The sequence below is a fragment of the Vigna angularis genome, chromosome 11, assembly GCF_016808095.1.
Source record: "Vigna angularis cultivar LongXiaoDou No.4 chromosome 11, ASM1680809v1, whole genome shotgun sequence".
In the NCBI taxonomy this organism is placed as follows: Eukaryota; Viridiplantae; Streptophyta; class Magnoliopsida; order Fabales; family Fabaceae; genus Vigna; species Vigna angularis.
Window position 1 is genome coordinate 26,341,372 of NC_068980.1, and position 20,237 is coordinate 26,361,608.

The 20,237-nt window shown below is 29.3% G+C and overlaps 1 protein-coding gene across 2 annotated transcripts; it reads right to left on the bottom strand.

Moving 5' to 3' along the window:
- Nucleotides 1-273: 273 nt before the first annotated feature.
- Nucleotides 274-4,999, bottom strand: LOC108333839 (nudix hydrolase 16, mitochondrial). Of its 2 annotated transcripts, none has more exons than XM_017569298.2 (4): nt 4,417-4,999; nt 2,432-2,546; nt 1,004-1,111; nt 274-725 (listed from the first exon to the last, which is right to left on the bottom strand). In XM_017569298.2, the coding sequence occupies exons 1-4, from the start codon at nt 4,488-4,490 to the stop codon at nt 465-467; spliced, it is 558 nt and encodes a 185-aa protein (XP_017424787.1). In that variant the 5' UTR covers nt 4,491-4,999; the 3' UTR covers nt 274-464. The 2 variants fall into 2 exon arrangements, with proteins under 2 accessions (XP_017424787.1, XP_017424788.1); XM_017569299.2 differs by having other exon boundaries at nt 1,004-1,087; nt 4,417-4,993.
- Between the last annotated feature and the right edge of the window lie 15,238 nt (nt 5,000-20,237).

Genomic DNA, 20,237 nt, shown 5'->3' on the forward strand with positions numbered 1-20,237 from the left:
TAAAGACTAAATATATGTTTAATTAACTTTTCTTATATCTTTTCACAACTTTCTTATATTAATATTGGTGTTTCTATTTATATTTAGATTTCTAAGAAAATTGTAACTTTAAAGAAAAATTCATAATAGCATAGACTTCTTGTTATTGTCAAAGGCTTCCTTCTTTTAAAACTCTTCCCAAAATTTCATCATCAAACAAACATTTCTTCTCCTTTCCAGTAAGAGGTTTTCGAATTTACTTTCTAGAATAGTTTTGAAAAATAAAAGCCGAAAAGACAATCAACCACTGTCTATGTCAAATTTAGATTCTTTGTTGGGTTTTTTCTTGGTACTGTTTTTGATGTTTTAAAATATATTAAAAAGATTTTTAAAGTACCATCATCAAGCAAAAAGAAAAAAACCCACAAATCTGGACCCTGCCTATGTCATCCTGATAGGAAATATCTTTGCTAGAACAACTGTCCCTAATGCAGTCTCGATCCTCCTCCATTGCACTCCTCATGCCATTTACAGAAGCATTCCAGGGCATCCCTCATCCATGCATGCCGGCAGCTTCCCAGCGCCTCAGATACAGCTAACCAACTCCTTTTCCTTGTGCTTTGCTCCGGCCATGACTCAAGTTCCTCCTTCACAAACAATGCAAACATTGCTGCTTTACATAAACCTTCTGGACTGCACTCATCTTGGAGGGTCTTACTCCTAAATTCATAGTACCCAAGAAAATCCTGACACCAAGTACCCACGTTATCAATCATCAATATACAATACTCCATTAAATAAAAACTACAAAAATGCAACATGAAAATCTTTGGTGGGGCTTAGAAAAGGGTTCTATGATTTCTGTAATTTGTTTGGTTTCTTTTCTATTATTCATCTCTTATAAGGTTTCTATACTTTTTAAGATATTTCTAATTCGGTATCAATATTACTTTTGTTTTACCATTTCTATTCCGGTTCCTATCAGAACATTAAATTAATTCATATATGTGGAGAAGCTTTGCACCATTAGATCTCCTCGAACTCCCGCTTCTTCAATGGCTTCTCTTACAGCAGCCTCCTCAACAGTTTCATCATTCTCCCAACCTCCCTTCAATAGCAAAGCAAAACCACACTAATCAGAAAACGAGATTTCATATCAGGAGCCATTCGAAAAATAACTTGCAGCTTATGTGAATGACATTAATTTAGAGAAACAGATCCTTGCTATAAATTTGCATGAAATTTATTATGAAGCACTAAAATCTTCATCAACGGGCATACTACGCAATTGAATAAAACTGTCTCATCAATATGTTCAATATAGGTTGTTACAACAGAATTACACTAGTGTCTTGAATTATTCAAGTGTCTAAAGATTGGCCTTTAAAGTGTGCAATATAAGGTACATAGTTTTTGTTTTGTTTAAATTAGTATGAAAGAAACTCCAGAACCTTATTTACTCTGTAATCTTCTTTCAGATCAGTGTGGAGGAAGATTCGCTTCGTTTCTGTTTTCTATCAAAAAATTCTATGCAAAAAAGTAAATTACTTATTTTCAGAAAGTGATTAATGATTATTCATCATCCACATTGGACATATACGAAAAATTTTATAAACTATCTTGAACAAGACAGCAAGATCATTCTATCAACTTATCCTTTTAAAACAAGTAGCTAGTGAAAAATCTCGGGATAAAGCTACAGGCAAGTCAAGGTTCTCTTAATGATAGCCAGATGCCTAAGGTTGAAGCAGGATGGGACCTCTTAAAAACATGCAAACTAGTTATAACAGCTACATGTATGCACCAGGTGAGCTAAAACCCTTCATGCGCATAACAATAACTGTCTATATTGCATATTAAATGCGTGAAATGGCAAGCCCCGAGGCTATGAACTTTCTTTCCTCCAAGAAGCCATTATGATTATATCAAAGGCAGAAATATAACCAATTAAAATATCCCTATAACAAAAGAGAATGAATGATTAAAAGAAAACAAATACATCAATTTTGGTCAATGCAGTTTTGATGAGAATTTTTATGACCATTGCTGTTTATCACAAGAAACCATATGGATTGGCATTCTCTTGTGCTGCAAGACCGTCCCTGTTAGATAGATAGGCACAAATTTCATTGTGTGAAGACCAACCATGATAGGTTATTGGGTCCACTAGTTAAAAGATACAACCAATTGTGTCTCTATTTTTCTGAAAGGGATCCAATCCAAATTTACTGTACCTGCCGTCCAAAAAGTTAAGCCAGGATAAGTATTGCAACAATCCTTAACAACGAAAGACATTTTGTTTCACAGATAGTTCCTCAACTAATCAATGCATCAGAAAATTCTTCATGAATAATTATAGAAACCGCAGGTGTAAGTTGCAAGTACAGGGCACTTAGTAATAAATAAATAAAAGCATACAAACGTAGAGTATATTCGTATTCCAAAATCATACCTTCGGAAATAAAAGACCTGGTCCACTGGTTGAATTAATCATAAGCACTTCGACAGTCTTTTCAGAAGAATCCCCACAGCCATCATTACCGTCTCTATATCTAAATGGAACACACCTGCAGTACAATTATCATCTATAGATTAGATCAAACCCTTAAGTATATGAACCCAACTTTTCAGACTTCAGGGGTAATTCCTAAGCTAGAAAACTTGGTTAGCATAGTAAAAGCTGCTTCAGCTAAAAAGCCAATAAATTTGGACAACAAACATATCATTCTTTTCTTTTAACTACAAATCTGCGAGTTGATTTTAGTTGGATGGAATAATATTTTTTAGTGTAAGAAGATATCTTCCATCACAAATATTAACGGTATAGACAGCAATATAATAAACTGATCTTCAAAATCATCCATAAACATTCAAATCTGGTTAGTTCCGTTTTCCAGGTCATTACTATCACTCTGAAACTGTTAAAGTCTAATTCCTAGAAAAGAAGTCTCAAAAACCCAAAGTTACACACAAGCCTAGATGAAGATTCTAAACTACATTCAAGTCACTAGGGTGCCTTTGCAGAGAGAGAAAAAAAAAAAAAAAAACTCCTAACCTGAGAAAAATAGTAAAAAAAGTACTAGTAAAAGATACCGAGGCATCAAAGAATCTTAACCAAAAGGAAGATGTTTGCAGCATGCCATTTTCAATTTCTACAATTCATGCACCGACACATACCATTTTATACAGGACACTACTCCATCGTTTAACTAGAACAATACAATCTCATATTACAGCCAGAGCACAGAAAATCTGTAATCCATATCAATCCTCGGCAACCAGTTTCCAGTGACCTTAAAGCTTAAGACCAAATTATGGTTATTGAGTCAAAATAGGACGAACGACAATAAATGTTCCGTTATGCAAACCCATAAATATGCAAATTATACATTTCTATTTTGAAAGTATATTTTTTAATAAGAAAAGAACAAAAAATGCTCATCAAGAAACACCTAATGACATTACGTAAAACAACAAGCAGAAATCCAGAACCACCCCCAAGGAAAAAACAGAACCTTGGCTCAGTACATCGGTTCCACCTAAAGCGCCCACAAAATCCTAAGTTCATGAAATATAACCAACAAGACCAAAACTTATTATTTCAAAACTTGGGATCAAACTAAATATAACCCACCCATCTTGTGCTTTTAGTCATCACTTTTAAAATCATAAATGTTCGTATCTATACTTTTCAAACACTCGAAGTCTAATCCTCAAATCCAGAAGATAGGACCAAAACTTATAATTTCAAAAAACAGAACTACAATTAAACGCTAACCAGCATTTTGCCAGCAAGACTCTGATCACTCTTCTTCTGAGACAATTTGTTCCATGTTAAAACGCTAAACAGCATCCAAATACCCTCCCAGGGAATTATAAAAGTGAAAAAGATACATATTATCAGCATGCAAGAAACTTCTTTAAAAAGTGGAAACACAAGCGGGGATTTTGTCCACATTCATGTAAAGTAACAAAAACAGGTACTACAATAAAGTAACAATTATCATGAAGAAAAGAGTTAACGAAATAAAGATATCATTATACACTAAAAACTGTTAATAAAATTGAAATCCTACATCTTATTTAGACATTAGTATAGGATAGTATAGATTAGTATAAAAGTAGAGATGAACTTGCATGGTTTTTCATTTCTAATAAAAATCTGTCTTTATAATACACTTTAGCCAACAATCAACAAGACCTTTTTTTTTACCAATGAAAATTTATCAAAAATAAACTACAAAACTGAGAAAAATATTTATCAGAGTGTAAAAAACATTTTTTTTGGTGTGATTTTTAATAATTTTCGAACACCCCACACGAAATGTGTTCAAAATAGTGTCATATCCTTTTTGGTTTGTAATGTAGATGTAGAATAAAGCACGTTTGCTCATCAATATTAAGTAGAAAAAAAAAAGGAAGAAGAAAATGACGAACCCTGCGATTAGTCGATACCCATGTTCGTATCGCTGCTGATGCCGACCTGTTCGGGCCACCAATTCAGCCATCATAAAACTCAACAACAACAACTACCTCTCTCTTTCTCTCTCTTTCTCTTTAGATTTGAATCAAAAAAGGAAAGAACGATCACAATTCCCCATTGTAAAATCCCAATGCACACTCCGGCACCAGATTCCGACCTACGCAACCCCTTCCACGAGGCCGCGTTTCATCCGGTACCACCAAACGCCATTGTCGTTCTAAGAGCGAGAAAGAGTAAGAGAAAGAGAAAAAGAGAAGGACTCAGCAGAAAATCATGAAAAGGAGAGCGATTTTGTGTTGTGTTTGTGTTGTTTGGAGTGAGAAACTGAAGAGGAAACAACATGAAGCGATTGTAACGGATCGGATCGGAACTGTCCCCGCCACGTGGATCCTCGTCAGCGTCTGGGTCACACTTACGAGACGCTCTGCTTGATGGACCACTCTGGCCCGATGCATTCGCCTGTCAGATACAGACACGTGGAACACAGAGGTTGTGAAGGTTCTGATGTGGGGAGAGCAGCACCACGCGTGGTAGCAGCCGAAGCAGGGAATTGTGTTGGGGCTTTGATTGATTTGATGGGATAATGAAATATCATGATTCTGTGGGACCGCTTCCTCCATCCGTTCTTAATCAACGGTTTTAATCCACGAGACATGGTAAATTTAATATTTTGAAACAATGAAAATTTTAATTTATATTTTTAATGTGTAAAAGATATAAGTTGGTTTTAAAATCTAATTTTTTTTGGAATTTAATGCATTTTCAAATTTAATGCATCCCCAAATAAACTTAAACTTGGTGATGTCTAAATATCATTATATAAAATATCAAAAAATATAAAAATAGTGTTATTAGATGACATAAAAGGTAACATGTGTTACAAACATACAAAAATCACAAATATTTTTTGAATTTAATGTGTTCATAAAAGTAGCCATAATGTAAATTTAATGTGTTGAAATGAGTATAAATAAAATTAAGTACATTTAGGATTAATATCAATGTTACAGATAGGATTTAGGACAACAATGATGTAATGCTGACATCAAATTGTCATTCCTCTACTAATAATAATAATACAATATTTATATCTATTTTTAAAATTTTTTAGAATGAATTTTTCGAAATATATATATATTCTATACTATTCTACAACATCATCCGTTTCAGAACATGTTTCAAATTGGATAATATGAAAAAGTATTATAAAATGATCAATCTATAACATTGTAGAAGCATATTTCCTTCATTTTGAAACATTCAGAATTAAGTAATCTATCATTTTTTTCATATTAAACAACCCAGAAGGGAGGGATGTAAAAAAGAAAGTAGAATGGAGATGAAGAAGATTAGGTTTAGAAATTAAATTATAACTTAAAAAATGTATTTTAGTTTTTGTTGTTGTTAGTATGGGACGTAAGTAGTAAATATAGTAATTATGGGAATGCAGGAAATAAAAGCCTTGTTTGTTTCTAGGATTAGGGCCAAGCCCAAATCTATTCTGCATCACCCGTAAGCCCAACATTCTTACAAATCAGTTAACAATAATAGCTACAGGTTGTATGAACAACACGCGATGATGGTATTTGTGTTTTTTATTATCTATTTATATTATGAAGTTAAAATTTAATTATTGTAATAATTTTTACTACTTTATATATTAAGTTAAAATTGGATCATATCAATTATGATTAAAAAAGACAGGATAATTATGAAGTATTATTATTCCATTTTGAAGGGTAAATATATAAAGTGGGAGGGGCTTTGAAGTTCAATGGATGTTAGTGAGAGATAGATATTCATATTCCTTTTTATTGGTTGTTACTTTCAACTTCATCATTGTGTGTGCAAACTATCTTGCATCTCATCATTTCACATCACATATTCTTATTCTTTCTAATAATTTCCCCATATTGCAAATCTATTCAAAATAAGTGTATACATCTTTTTTCGATCTTTATTTTTTTTCTATAAGACATATAAATAATAATTAAAGAAATTATATTATCCAATGGATGAGTTGAGTTCATGGATTTAAAGTCTAAATTAAGTTAACCCTTGACAAATCTCTCCCTCAACAATTAATTGGGTTATAGTCAATCAAATTGACTTTCATCTTTCAAATAACAAATTTTCTTATAGATAAAATCTTTGTCACTATATCTGACCCATTCTTATCAGTATAGATATTTTATATAAATATTTTATAATGATAGTCACTTAATCTCTAATGCATCTCATCCAATGATGTCAAACTTCAACATACTTTGACTTTAAATGAAAAGTCGAGTCCTTGATGAATTACATTTTGATTATCATAATATAAAATATATTTTTCTTTTGATAATCCTAAATCTTGTAGGAATTTCTACATTCACAAGTGCTCTTTAGCAACTTCTATAACAATAATATATTTTGCATATGTAGAAAAACTTGCTCAACTCTCTTTTAGAACTTTTACATTAAGAAATTTCTTCACAAAAACACAATGATCAGAAGATGTTTTGTCATATCCTTGATTCATCATGAAGGAATCAAATTTTCTATTTCAGTGCATGTTTTAGCCCATACAATATCTTTTATCAATATGCAAAAGATATTACATTTACCTTTACATACAGTGTCAAACCTTATACCCCCAATCTTTTCCTCTATTCCCATGAAAAGAAAAATCAACTTACTTCCCGAAGAAGACTAACTCCAATCTTTTGCTCTTGAGGTTTCTTTCAACGTTAAATGATAATTTCATCTTTCACGAACTACATAGATAGCACACCTATAATCTCAGATATCAAATTCGGTTGAAGTAAAAAACCCATAAATAACCCTAATACAAGTTTCTATTGAAAAAAAAGGAAACTTTCAATTTTAGAATTTCAATTTTAAGTGGCACACTGTTAGTCAAATCACTCAGAAAATAATGCCGTTGGTATTCTAGGACTAAATCCGACAGTTTCATTCGAAAGAGGAATGAAAATGAAGCAAAGTTTGAAAAAGAGACTAAAACGTATGATAGTTGAGGGATTAAAAACATATTTAACCATTTTTTTATTAACAACCATTTTAAATTAAATTACTGAAAAGTTATTTTTGTTTACAAAATTGTGACTATAATTATTTTTTTACAATGATAACGCTAAAACTATGTTAAAATAAATCTGAAAAGCAAACCCTGCTACTAGTGTTGTGCTGTGTTCACAAGAAGCATTGTTGAATGATATTGATAGAGCAGTCTTTCAATGAAATTCCCATGCTCTGTTTTGGTCAATTGTGGTTTTTGAGAGAACTATTGAATCATGATGGGTCCCTCAGTCAAACCCTAATTTCGCATTCCAACATTGAATCTAAACGAAAGTCAGGGGCTACGTACCACAATCTCAAATAATTAACCTCTTCAAATTGTTGTACCTCAATTCCTACGAATTTCATTTTCAGAATTCCATAAACAGTGGTAACCTTTTTAATTGGAAAAAAGAACAAGTAAAAGTGTGCATCATAGATTCATTTGCTTGGCCAGAAGTTGGAAATTTGAACACGACAAAGCACCTCATTCACTCAAATTTGGATGTTCTTCAAAAAGGTGTTTCAATTACAATAAGTTTGAACAACTTACAGATATAATTAAATTAATCGAACTTTCAAGGATGGTGGTGGAGTGCACACTTTCTTTTATATTTTATCTATAATGCAATTTATATATTTTTCTATAATGTCGGAGTACATGTAATTTTATCTATAATGTTTTTTATATTTTTTTCATTACCAAAACTTGCTGTTTTCTTTTGAACACAAAGGCTCACTTTTCTAAAAATATTTAAGATATAAAATATGTGAATATATATATATATATATATCTTTTTAATTTGAGTTTTTTTGTGTATTCTCAACATTTAAATTTCATTCACTCTAATTAAACTATTTAAGAGATATCAAATAAGTAAGTTTACATATATATAAAAAAATACATGTGTTATTTATTTTTACGTGAGAGTAAAAAAAATGCCTCAGAAACTCTTAGAAAAATATGACTTCAACATACCAAATCTCAATTCTTATGAAAAAGTTGACAACTACCTTCAGAAAACTTGTTTTAATAAATTGTTCAATCAAATAACGTTTGAAAGATGAATTAGATAACATATAGACAAATAAGATAAAAAAAGACATAAAGTTTATACCATTTGTAATTTCATTGAGAAATAAACATATTTATATTATTATTGTTATTGCGGTGGTCGTGTACCACTTTTTGGATATAAAATAATTCATGTTAGAAAAGAAATAGTAACATTTTCTCCACCTAATATTTTCAACCGTAGTAATCATTATTTTTGGCGAAAAATAATTAGTATTATTTATAAATCTTTTATTCCTCGGTCCTTTATTTCTTGCTTTTTCAATTTTTTTCTTTTATTTTTTTATCTATTTATTTTTAATTAATAATTTTTTTTCTGTCTCTTTTAACCAATTTCTAATTTTTACCATTTTAAAAAGTAGATCCCACCATTCAATATTTGATGTATTTTGGAGCATTAATACTATACGAGATTTCTTCAGGTAACAAGGATCCTTTATTCTGAAAAATCTCTTCTTGTGTTATTTTTGAGTTAATTGTTAATTTGATTAATTGAGAAAAAAAAATGATCTAAATTAGTTTACTTCTTAATTGAAGCTGATTTGTTTGCTTATATTGTCTTAGATTCCTAAGATTTTGAAGAATTTTCAACTTATTGTAGTTATTATTTACATTCCAAGCAATTTCCAAGAAATGGAAGCTATTACAAATTGGAATTTTTTTATTGATTTGTATATGATTTCTTTTTTTAAAATTGGTTAGTTGTGTAATGGAATAAAATTAATTGATATTGATATTTATATGGATTCTTGAACTTGATGGTTTGAAAATGTTGAGTATTATTAATTATTTTGAAAAAAACTATGTTTTTATCGAGAATAAAGTTATATTCTAAACTTGGAATGACTTAATTGATTAAGTTTCATTTAGAATGATTTAATTGATTAAGTTTGGTTTTGGATGGCTTGAGTTGTTTTTTTTCTTTCAAAAACTAATGTTTTATGTATAAGTTGCTTGTGTATTATACTATCATTTGAGCAATATTTAAGTGAGTACTTTAATCTTAAGTGTAAAATACTATTGCTTATGTGACCAATGTATGTTTCATAAATAACTCTTTTTACTTAGGTCAAAGGTGAGAGAAGCAATAACTAAAATTATGTAAAAGTCACTTGGTCAATTGATAAAGTCTTATGGATTAAGACGAGACTTTGTTTTTTATATTCTCAAGTTATAATATTATTATTCTCAAGCATTGCTTTGATGCTTAAATAATATGACCTATTGCTCAAGTGATATATTGTATGATGACTGAGGAGTAAGTTTTGTTTTAATTTAGTTTATTTTCTTGGTTTTGGATCTAACTGAGACCGTAAACCCTTAAATTTAATTAATTAAAGGGTCTATAACTTTGGTTGAACTTAGAACTGAGACAATAAACCCTTTTTTGCCTTGATTATTATCAGAACTGTTGTGTAAAGTATTTTTTTTTAAATGATCGTTTTTGTAAACATTTCATATCATATAAACCATATCACATAAACCCAGAAACAGACTTGTACATAAAAAAAAGTATCCACAACCCAGAAATACAATCATGCATATAACTATTTAATGTGATTTTTTATTTTGATAGTTATGGTTATTATTTTTGAACGAAAGTTTTTTTGACCACTCCTTGAAACTCCTATTTCAGGAAAAAAAAATCCCAAAAGCTCTTATTTTGGGTGAATCTGAAGTTTAAATTTTTTTTGAATTGCAGATCTTAAAATAATCCTAACTATTATATACGAATTTGGGGTATAAATTTTTTTTATACCGTGATAGCTCGCGTAGCTCGTTAATTCTTTTAGATTTTTTAGAAAATGTTGTTTTCTATATTTCGGAATTTTATTTTATTTTTTTTTCAAACTTTGCAAAAATATTTAAAATAGTTGGACTTTGAATTTTGAGCTGAATTTTTTTGTGAGTGGTTTTTATGATTTTTTTGTCATTCCAACAAATTTTCAAGTCATTTGGAGTTCATTTGAGCATAATCTCAGTTTTACCTATACCTATGTTTTGATGTGTATGTTGTATGAAGAACAAACAACCAAACGAAAACATGGAAAACATAAAACGAAACTAACCTTGAAGGTGAGTTTGATGCTGAAACGAAACAAAATGAACATCACAAAGCGCCTATCCAAAGAGCACATGTGCACATAATCAATCGGTCAAAATGAAAGAAAATCATACCTAAGCACTCAATCAACATAAAATGAAAGAAATGTTGAAAATGATGGTCGCGAAAGTGGAAGATGAGAGAGCGGCACAGCATAGAAGAGAAAATGTTGTTTTTGTCTGAAATGTGCAAGAGGCTCTATTCATGAAATTTAACCCCAGAAACATGTTATTACTTCGGTTATTTTATTAACCGAGACAATAAGGACTCTATTACCTCAATTCTATTAAAAACCATTGCCTAAAACCTCTAAAAAAATTAAGTTATTTTATGCCTCAGTTTGCGGCATAACCGAAACATAAGTACTATATGGTCTCAGTTTTCTAAACAACTGAGGTCATAGACTTCTTTAGGCTTTGATTCTTTGTGAACCAAGACATATATGTTTGTGATAATTGAAAAAATGTCATTGCACCATTTATGCTTTGGTTACAATGAAACCGATGTCAAATGTGCGAGTTAATATCCATATTTCTTACTAGGTAAACCACATTTGATTTAGAAAAAATATATTATTTGAGAATCACAATATTGCTCACTAGTGAAAGGTTGTATCTTTTGACATTTAAAATGTTAAACACTTTTTTTTTCTAGTTTACTAGATGAAATCAATCAATGCTTTTACAAAGATATTTTATGACTCAAAGATTTCGAGAGAGTAATTCATCACTTTTCAATTCAAATTGTTCTACTTTACATAACTTTATTTAGACATTAAATGAAAGAATCGTTACAAATCTTTGTTTGATCTTTGAATCAACGTTAGTGTGACTTATCAGTAGTTAGTTGCACTTTAGTGTGACTTATATAGTAAATAGCTTTAATATAAAAGATGCATGCACTCCATGTATACATAAAATGAACATATTCTCTTGAAGCAATATATCAGTAGTTAGTTGCACTTATCATGAACATTGGATTTTTTACTTGAAGCTGTGTAATATATAGAGATATATTACAACTTGAAAATTGTATATATAAAATTTAATTTAATTTTTCTTTTGGGTGAGGTGTAGGATTTAGGTGGAACCCTAGATGCAATGAGTTGTGCAAAAGAGAAGAAAAATAGGGTGCAGATAGTACAGTTGAATCACGCGTGTGTTTGTAATGAATCAAGTGGTGGAAAATTAGAATGAGATTGGCGCGTGGGGTAAGGTAATCCCACGTGGTGAGATACATTGCACAGAGCCAAACACAGAGAGAAGATAGTATTAATTGAATTGTAACCACCACTTGCACTGCATATATTCTCCCTCTTCTCTCATCCACGCATCATTCTTCATTTACCTATTTATTTCATCATGCCAATTTCATCATCATAATCATCATGTGATATTCTGTCTCTCACTCACCACCTTTGATTTCAACCAAAAGGATATCTTTTTGTCAACACTTCTACCACATTCATTTCAATGATTCATTTTTATCAATGGGTATCACAAGATTGATTAAAAAACCAATCAATGCATAAGATCAACAACTCCTTTATGGTGCACGAATAAAATATAAAAAGTTATTGCTTTAATTAACTTTTAAACTTATTCTGAATTTAGATATTTTCAGTTAAACTTTATTAATTAAATCTTTTTATATATTGAGTATTTAAAGCTTTTATATTTTCATTTAATAAGAATGCAAGGAGAGAGTGAGTAGAAGTGTTTGGAAAGTAATGTGATATATTAGAATTTGTGTGTGAGAGAGAGAATGAAGAAAAAGGCAAGATGAATTTCGACAGAAAATGAGGTAATGCAATGAACAGAGACACTTAGAAGGTGAAAGGGAACGTGAGCATTTCCTATGTTGATTCTTGTCTCGTGTCTTCATCCTATTCTCACTTCCAACATCAAAGCATTCTTGGACTTTGGAACACACCATATCTCTCAACTCAGAAAATTTCTGGACTATGTATTGGACTATGTGATTATCTCATAATCATAAACTATGGTACTCCATAGCATCAACTTTTTCATCTCCTCTTTCCTAATCATCAATAAATTCACCACAATTAAATACTATTTTCATTCTTCATATTTTCATACTTTTTCATATTTCTTTTCAACTTTATTTTCTTCTTTTCATATTGTTGAAGTATAAATTTATATATGGATAGACAATATTATAATGAGTCTAATATAAGTGAGAATCCTTTCAAAAATTATAAGATGAACAAGTTAACGGGATCAATTTCAAGTGTCTACTACTAATGAGTTGTAGATATTTTTAAGGATTTACAACTCAAAACAAGTATATAAGTTAAATGATTTGCAAACTGTTACAAATCTAGCAACTTAAGCTGATGTTATATATGAAGAAATTTATGGAGTGTTTAAGTACAACAAAGTTTAGAGTTTAAAATAGGAAGAAATTGTATTTGATGAACATTGATAAGAACAAGAGTGCATGTATAGGACAATAGAGCATCGTCAAGTTTCATTTCGTTTGTGGTGATCAATCACATAACAAATACAATTTAAGACTTTAAGCTAACATGTACTCAAATAATATTTTAAAGCTTAAGTTTGAGATGTAAAAAATGTTTATAAAATCTATCATCAAATGATTTGTGTCAAGTTTAAAACCCTTATTAAAAAATCTCTTGAGATTCGACCTAAAGCTTAAATGTCTGCCAACTTTACGTGACACAAACATATGCCAACTTTGGCTTGCTATTTATTTTATGGAAATGTCTTTTTTAACAACTCTTTTTTAACAATTTTTTGACAACAGTGAGTTGGTGGCTTATGATGGGTTGGTTTCAAATATTTTTCTGAAAACAAATTCAAACAGACCAATAAAGCAATGACATGTGGCCCATTGTCAAAAAATTGTTAAAATTTGTTGTTAAAATATCAGGATTCTTATTTTATTTAGTGTGATGTGTATTTTATCACTTGCAGAAGTAAAAATATATGAAATCAAATGAGAAAATATTACTTGTTGAAAGGGAGAGCCCTTCAAGTTCTTCAAACCAAGTAACTCAAAGTGTTTTTGATGATGATAATTAATGTTCAATTCCTAGATAAATAGGTTGTAAAGATAGGTTAGATTTCATGTGAAACAAGTCTATAGTTGTTTAAATGTTCATCTCTGCAAAGTGCTAAAACTGTCAAAAACTGGGCTTTTAATGTGTGGTTACTTTTAATTGATGATGATAATTAATGTGTGGTTACTTTGAATATCATAATAAAAGAAATACACAAATATTTTTATTGTGATTCTCTCTTGTTTTCCATATAGTTGTAATTTGTGTTTCATATATGTAGAATGAAGTCATTACAATTGATTTTTAAGCGAAAATCAATTTTCTTTTAAACATCACAAATTTACTTGGATGTTATAAAGACTTGACGTAAATTTATATTAATTGTATAATATTAAGATTATTTACAAACATACAAAAATTAAAATTATCATACATCAAAAGTCGTATTTATCCTATTTTCCAATCAATTTGAATTTATATATATATATATATATATATATATATATATATATATATATATATATATATATATATATATTTCAATTTCAGAATTTCTTAAAAACATGCCTTAACTATGCAAGTTCTGTTCATAATTTTAGTCATTTTTCTCTTTTAAATATTATTTTAAACTTATTTCTAATTTAAATTTAAAAAAAATTAAAAATACCATTATATTATAGTATAAATTATATATTATAAATATTAAGTATAAAGTACAAAAATAAAATATCTTTATGATAATATTTAAATCATTTATATATTTATATATAAAAAAGGATTTAATGAACTGGGTTCTTTTACGTGGTCTTGTTACTCAAGTCTTCTTCTTTTTTTTAGTTTTCTTGGTGCAATAATAATAGTATTCTACGCACGTAAACATGGTAGGTGCTAGTTAACATCACCATTATTTTAAAGCTGATAAGAACATTTCTATTTTCAAACTATATAAAATAAAATTGAATAAATATGTATTTGAATGATGCAATATATTGAAACATTTAATTTAATTTTCAATTAATCATAATTATATTTTTGCATAATCTTTCTATTAATGTTTGCATACAAAAACATCAGAGGAGATGAATAATGGTTTCAAAATAGGATAACCAGTTCTTTCTTGAGAATTTTTAAGAGGTTTCATTAATCTTTTTAAGATTATATGAGTTTAATCCATTCCTGGTTGTAAGTATTATTACACCGTTCCTGGTCCCTTAGACAACATGTTTAGTCCGAGTTTATCCTCTTTAGGATCTATTCCTAGACAATTGTCTAGACTGAGTTTACCTACTCTTGGTTAAGTATTCTTACATCACTCCTGGTTTCCTAGACAACGCTTCTAGTCCGAGTTTAGCCTCTTTAGGATCTATTCCTAAATAAATGTTTAGTCCGAGTTTAACCACTTATGGTTGCAACGTCCCTAGACAATTGTCTAGTTGCAAGTGTTTTGATTCTCTCCAAAATTTATAACAAATCCACAATAGGATTCTCACAAGATACAAATTAGAAACTCTCAATGAAAGGATACATTTTCAGTACAATATAATTTGAAATCTTGTTTAGTTATAGTGAGTAACTCTCTAAAAGAGGATAAATGTATTGAAGCGCAGTCTGATATCTAATGAGATTGTTCCTTTGAGTTGAATAACATCAGACAATGTATGCTTGAAGCACAATGGAGTATATTTCAATCAAATTTCTGATGCTTGCTCCTTTCTTCTTTTCTTCTCTTCTACTTCTACTCTTTCCTTCATTCTAAAAGCTTCAGAAGTTGTAGGTTTGGAGATGTAGTAGAAAGCTAGATGTGATGAGAGCTTTTTTTCTTTATATTTTCTTTTGCTCGAGCTTGCTTTCATAATTTTCCTTTGGGTTGAAGATTATAAGACGATATAAGAGTTGGGATAGATTAAAACTGAAATGTTATGATCTCTTTTGAGCATTCTTTCCTTGTTTCTTTCTCATCGCTTACTTCTTTTCATTTCTTTTTCAACTTTTCATATCTTCATCATATTTCTTAATTTAAAGAGCATCAGACTATTTATGCACTAAGGTGAAGTAGAGTAAATCGTTCTTAAATATATTTCTAAATTTTACTTTTAACTCTTTCTTTTTCATTTGTTCTCTCTTCTACATTTTTCAACAACACTTTCTCTTGGGTTGATCTTCTTTACATATTACTTCATGAGTTGACCATTGGATAGGCTTAATAGACTTTTTTAGTAGCTTGGTCAAGCTCAGGTCTACACTGTAGAGCAGTAGAGCTTTTTCTTATATCCTTAAGCGAAACTTGAGCTTGTACGATGTGACAAGACAGATGAATTCTAGTAAACATTCTCAAAATGTTCTTCTTTTCTCACAATGTCATTTTCTTGGATGTCGTGATTCTGATCACATCTTTATGCTTTATTGATCTGAACAAATAACAAGAAATAAAGTATATAAGCATAGAAATACTTTTTCGTACATGCATTAAATATTTTGAACGTTGATAAACATTAAGTAGTGTAGCGTGTTCAAGACATTTTATCTTTTGTCATTTCATTAATAAATGCATCGTTTGGTAAAAACATGTATATTCATTAGATGGTATAAACATAAAATGCCTTCTCAAGGCTAAAGCGTTTAGTAGTCACTTATCAGACGATATGTTCTACAAAAAGCTTTACTTGATATAATATTGTATTTGAATAAAACATCTCTTTTATCCTTAGTGTTATACTTTTGTTTTCATAAGAAGGTAGCTTATTTTTTTTCATTTGATCTATTGAGAGATTTCAATAAGAGACGTTGTTTGTGATTTTTTAATTCATTTAAATAGTTTAGTCTAGAAAACATTACTTCATCTCGTGGCTTCGGACGTTATAAAATGCTTATTCATTAGACACTTCTTATGAGAGTATACATGTGTCATTTAGTTCAGAAGTATAGAGTATAGATACTCTATCATGAATTTTATATCGTTTAACGTAGGTATTTGAGCTAGTGTTTTGCTTAATGGGATGACTATCATTTATCCTGATATGTTAAACATTCCTATAATTTTCATAGAAAACTTTTGTATGTGGCTACTAGTTACATGCCACGTATCCTGGGCAGTAAAGATCCATTCTACACGTCTTTGTAACGATTGTTACTCTATTATGTTTTTCAATTTGCTTTAATCCTTTGTTTTGATTTTCCTTCTCAATCGATGTTAGTTATATTTTTTTATTTTTTCTCTTTCGATCATCTAACAAGAGATAAATAGTCGGCCTCTAATAAATTAAATATCTATTTTATGACATCCTTTACTTTCATTACCAACCTGATATGTTTCAACTTGTTCGATTTTACCAATTTTGTTAGCTCGCTTAACTTCAATTGATTATACAAAACACCTTTCTACTAACCCTTAACTTCATAACTAGTTTAAATAATTTCTTTTCACTTCTTTGTTTCCTCAACAATCATATAACCATTTAAAAAATCTTTTAATATTTAAAAAATCATGAAAAACGCCCATGCATTAATACATATAGAAGATAAAAAATACACCAGAATGTTTTAGTAAATTGTAACACACTAAATGCTGAATGTAAATAAACTAATCATATATTAAAATGTCATATTATGCTCTCTCTCTCTCTCTCTCTCTCTCTCTCTCTCTCTCTCTCTCTCTCTCTCTCTCTCTCTCTCTCTCTCTCTCTCTCTCTCTCTCTCTCTCTCTCTCTCTCTCTCTCTCTATATATATATATATATATATATATATATATATATATATATATATATATACGTATTTAGTTTTAATAGTTTTTTTATATAAATCCTTTGATGTTGGTACATTCTTTAATATTTTTCTAATTACGAGTATTTTAATACAACTGTATTTATTTTTTCGAAGTATGATATCAAATCTTCCTGTATCTCCTTTGAATAACCAAAACTTACCTCCCTATTAATAGTCAAATCATATAAATTACTCCTGTGATTTAACGTGAATTACCTATGTGACAATCTTAACTTTAAAATCACTCTTATGACTTTGTTATTTATCACCAAATCAATTTGAGTCAACATTCAGTTCTTTTAACAAATTACCAAGTTATTCAATTAATAAACAAAATAAAGCATCACAACTACAACATAAAAATAATTCAACATTGTCAACTCCTTTCAAACCAATACATTTACAAAACTCAAAGATATGCATAAATTCAAAATAATCATCAATCATATACACATATACAAATCAATGTCATTATTAGACCATTTCTACCTACAATGTTTCTCATAACAAGAGTCTACATTTTACTATAAAGAAAAGTGAAACATTTAGATTTTAAAGAGAGTAAATATTTAAAATAAATAAATATACGTAATATTTTTTAGTTGTATATTCATGGTTTACCATAAACGTGTTGTAGAATAGTGGTGAAAATAAATGTATAGAGAAAAGTGGTCACGTTTTCATTTTGGTACTCATAAAAGTTGACGCAGCCAGAGAAAGTTTGAAGCAATGTGCAACGGATAGTCGTAAAAAGACGATGAAAGTTGAATATGATTGGTTAAAACAACAACTAAAGGACCCAAGTCAAATTAATGCTTTGGTCCAGACATCCTCTTCTTCCTTCTCACGTGATCTTCGCCCATTCTAATCTTTTGCCTCTTTCACACTATTCAAAGTGTTTTCGATGAAGGATAAGGAAAAATTATATAGATATAATTTTAGTTCACCAGTAAAAAGTTTAATATAATTTTCAACTCAAAACTTTTAAATAATAATTTTATAAATTATATGTCATATTTAATTTTCTCAATTTTATTCGATATAAAATTTAAATTCATACTTGTCTTTTCAACAAATGAATGTCCTCTTTTTTCTTATTATATTTGAATGTAGTGTTTTTGCAGTGGAAATATAAAGGTTTTAATAATAGAATTGCTGTCTTCTTGAGAGTTTCGAATTTCTAAGAGAGATATAAAAATTCACCTGTAAAATATTTTATGTTTAATAGTATAGTAAGTGATAAATAAAAATTGGGTGAATATCTATAATACTAATATATATATATATATATATATATATATATATATATATGTACAACAAATTGTTTTACTTTATATATGTCTCAAAAGATAATCAACTATCACATCATATCAATTTTTTTCAAACCATTTAATAACAAAAATATATTTAATAATATTATTAATTGTAAATATGATGAAATTTTGCTTCAAATATTAGTCCAAATCGAGTAACACAAATTTTCTAAAGTAGAAATATTTAAAGAAAATAATTGATGATTTAAAAGAAGGTGTGAAAAATAGTATGAAGAGTCTTCAAACTCTTTCTAGGTTCTTATTTTTTAATCATATATGTTTTAGGTTCATGTTTTTTTAAAATTAAGATAAGATAGTCAGGTATGTTAGATAGTCGTTGTTAATGTTATAATATTAAATGTAAAGTATTTAGTTTGATGATTATACTATTTATAGGATAATTATGATGTTTGTAGACTCTCACCTGTATGAGTCTAGATGAGTCCAATAACTCATTTAATTCACAAGTCAGTTGTTTGATTGAGATTCTGCTAAGTTACAAAGTAATGTGATATTAGGCTTTTTAGTCTGAAAGGTAGTAAGACAAACTAGCTCGTGATCGAATAGTGGCAGTCAAACATTGAACTTACAAGGTCAGCTTGTGACGGATAAAAGCAGTTAGACAGGTCGGTTTGTGGTTAGGTAGAAACAACCAAACATTATACTTACGAAGTCGACTTGTGGTCAGGTACTAATTTACGGTTAAGTAAATCACCATTAACGTTAGCAAGTGACACATGATACTAGTATGAGGCATGCACTCCTAGCGAGGCAATGCCTAACTATGAGTAGACGACTCCAGGTTGAAAACAGATAATCTTTAGTAAGCAATACATAATGTTCAACAAATAGTTTGTAACATTCAATAGGTAGTATTCGACTTCAACATGCACCACATGATTCTTAGTAAGCAGCACTTAATCTTGACAGGTAATACTCAACCTTTGACAAACAACACCTAGTGTTTAGGAGACGACACTTAATTCTTAATAAGTGACACTTCTTAACAACACTTAGTTCTCATAATAAACACTTAAAGTATGATATGGTCTTATTTTTTTTTATGAAAGAGTTAATGTTGATAAAAATAATAATTAGTCGTGAAGATGAAACATGTGAATCAATTCTCATAAGTTAAATATGATAAATAAAAATATAATTTATGAAAAAGAAAAAGAAATGATACTTTAATGAATACAAATTTTTTATATTCATTTAATATTTTTTGCAAAAAAATATTTTTTAATAACGATTTTATCTTTATATTTTAGTGTAGGTTAAATAAATATCACCATTAAAAAAATGTAGAATGGAAAGAACAAAAATGAGAGGCAAGTTGATAAATGAGTACCGCAATAAAGAATAGATAAAAACTGCAGAGGCGTATCAAGAGTGTATATATTGGGATCTGTTGTTA

Coding starts and splice junctions, on each gene's coding strand:
- LOC108333839 (XM_017569298.2), bottom strand. CDS start 4,490: ATGATGGCTGAATTGGTGGCCCGAACAGGTCGGCATCAGCAGCGATAC. Junction 1,112..2,431: donor CAGGTCTTTTATTTCCGAAG/GTATGATTTTGG, acceptor TTTTCTGATTAG/TGTGGTTTTGCTTTGCTATT. Junction 726..1,003: donor GAGTTCGAGGAGATCTAATG/GTGCAAAGCTTC, acceptor ACTTGGTGTCAG/GATTTTCTTGGGTACTATGA.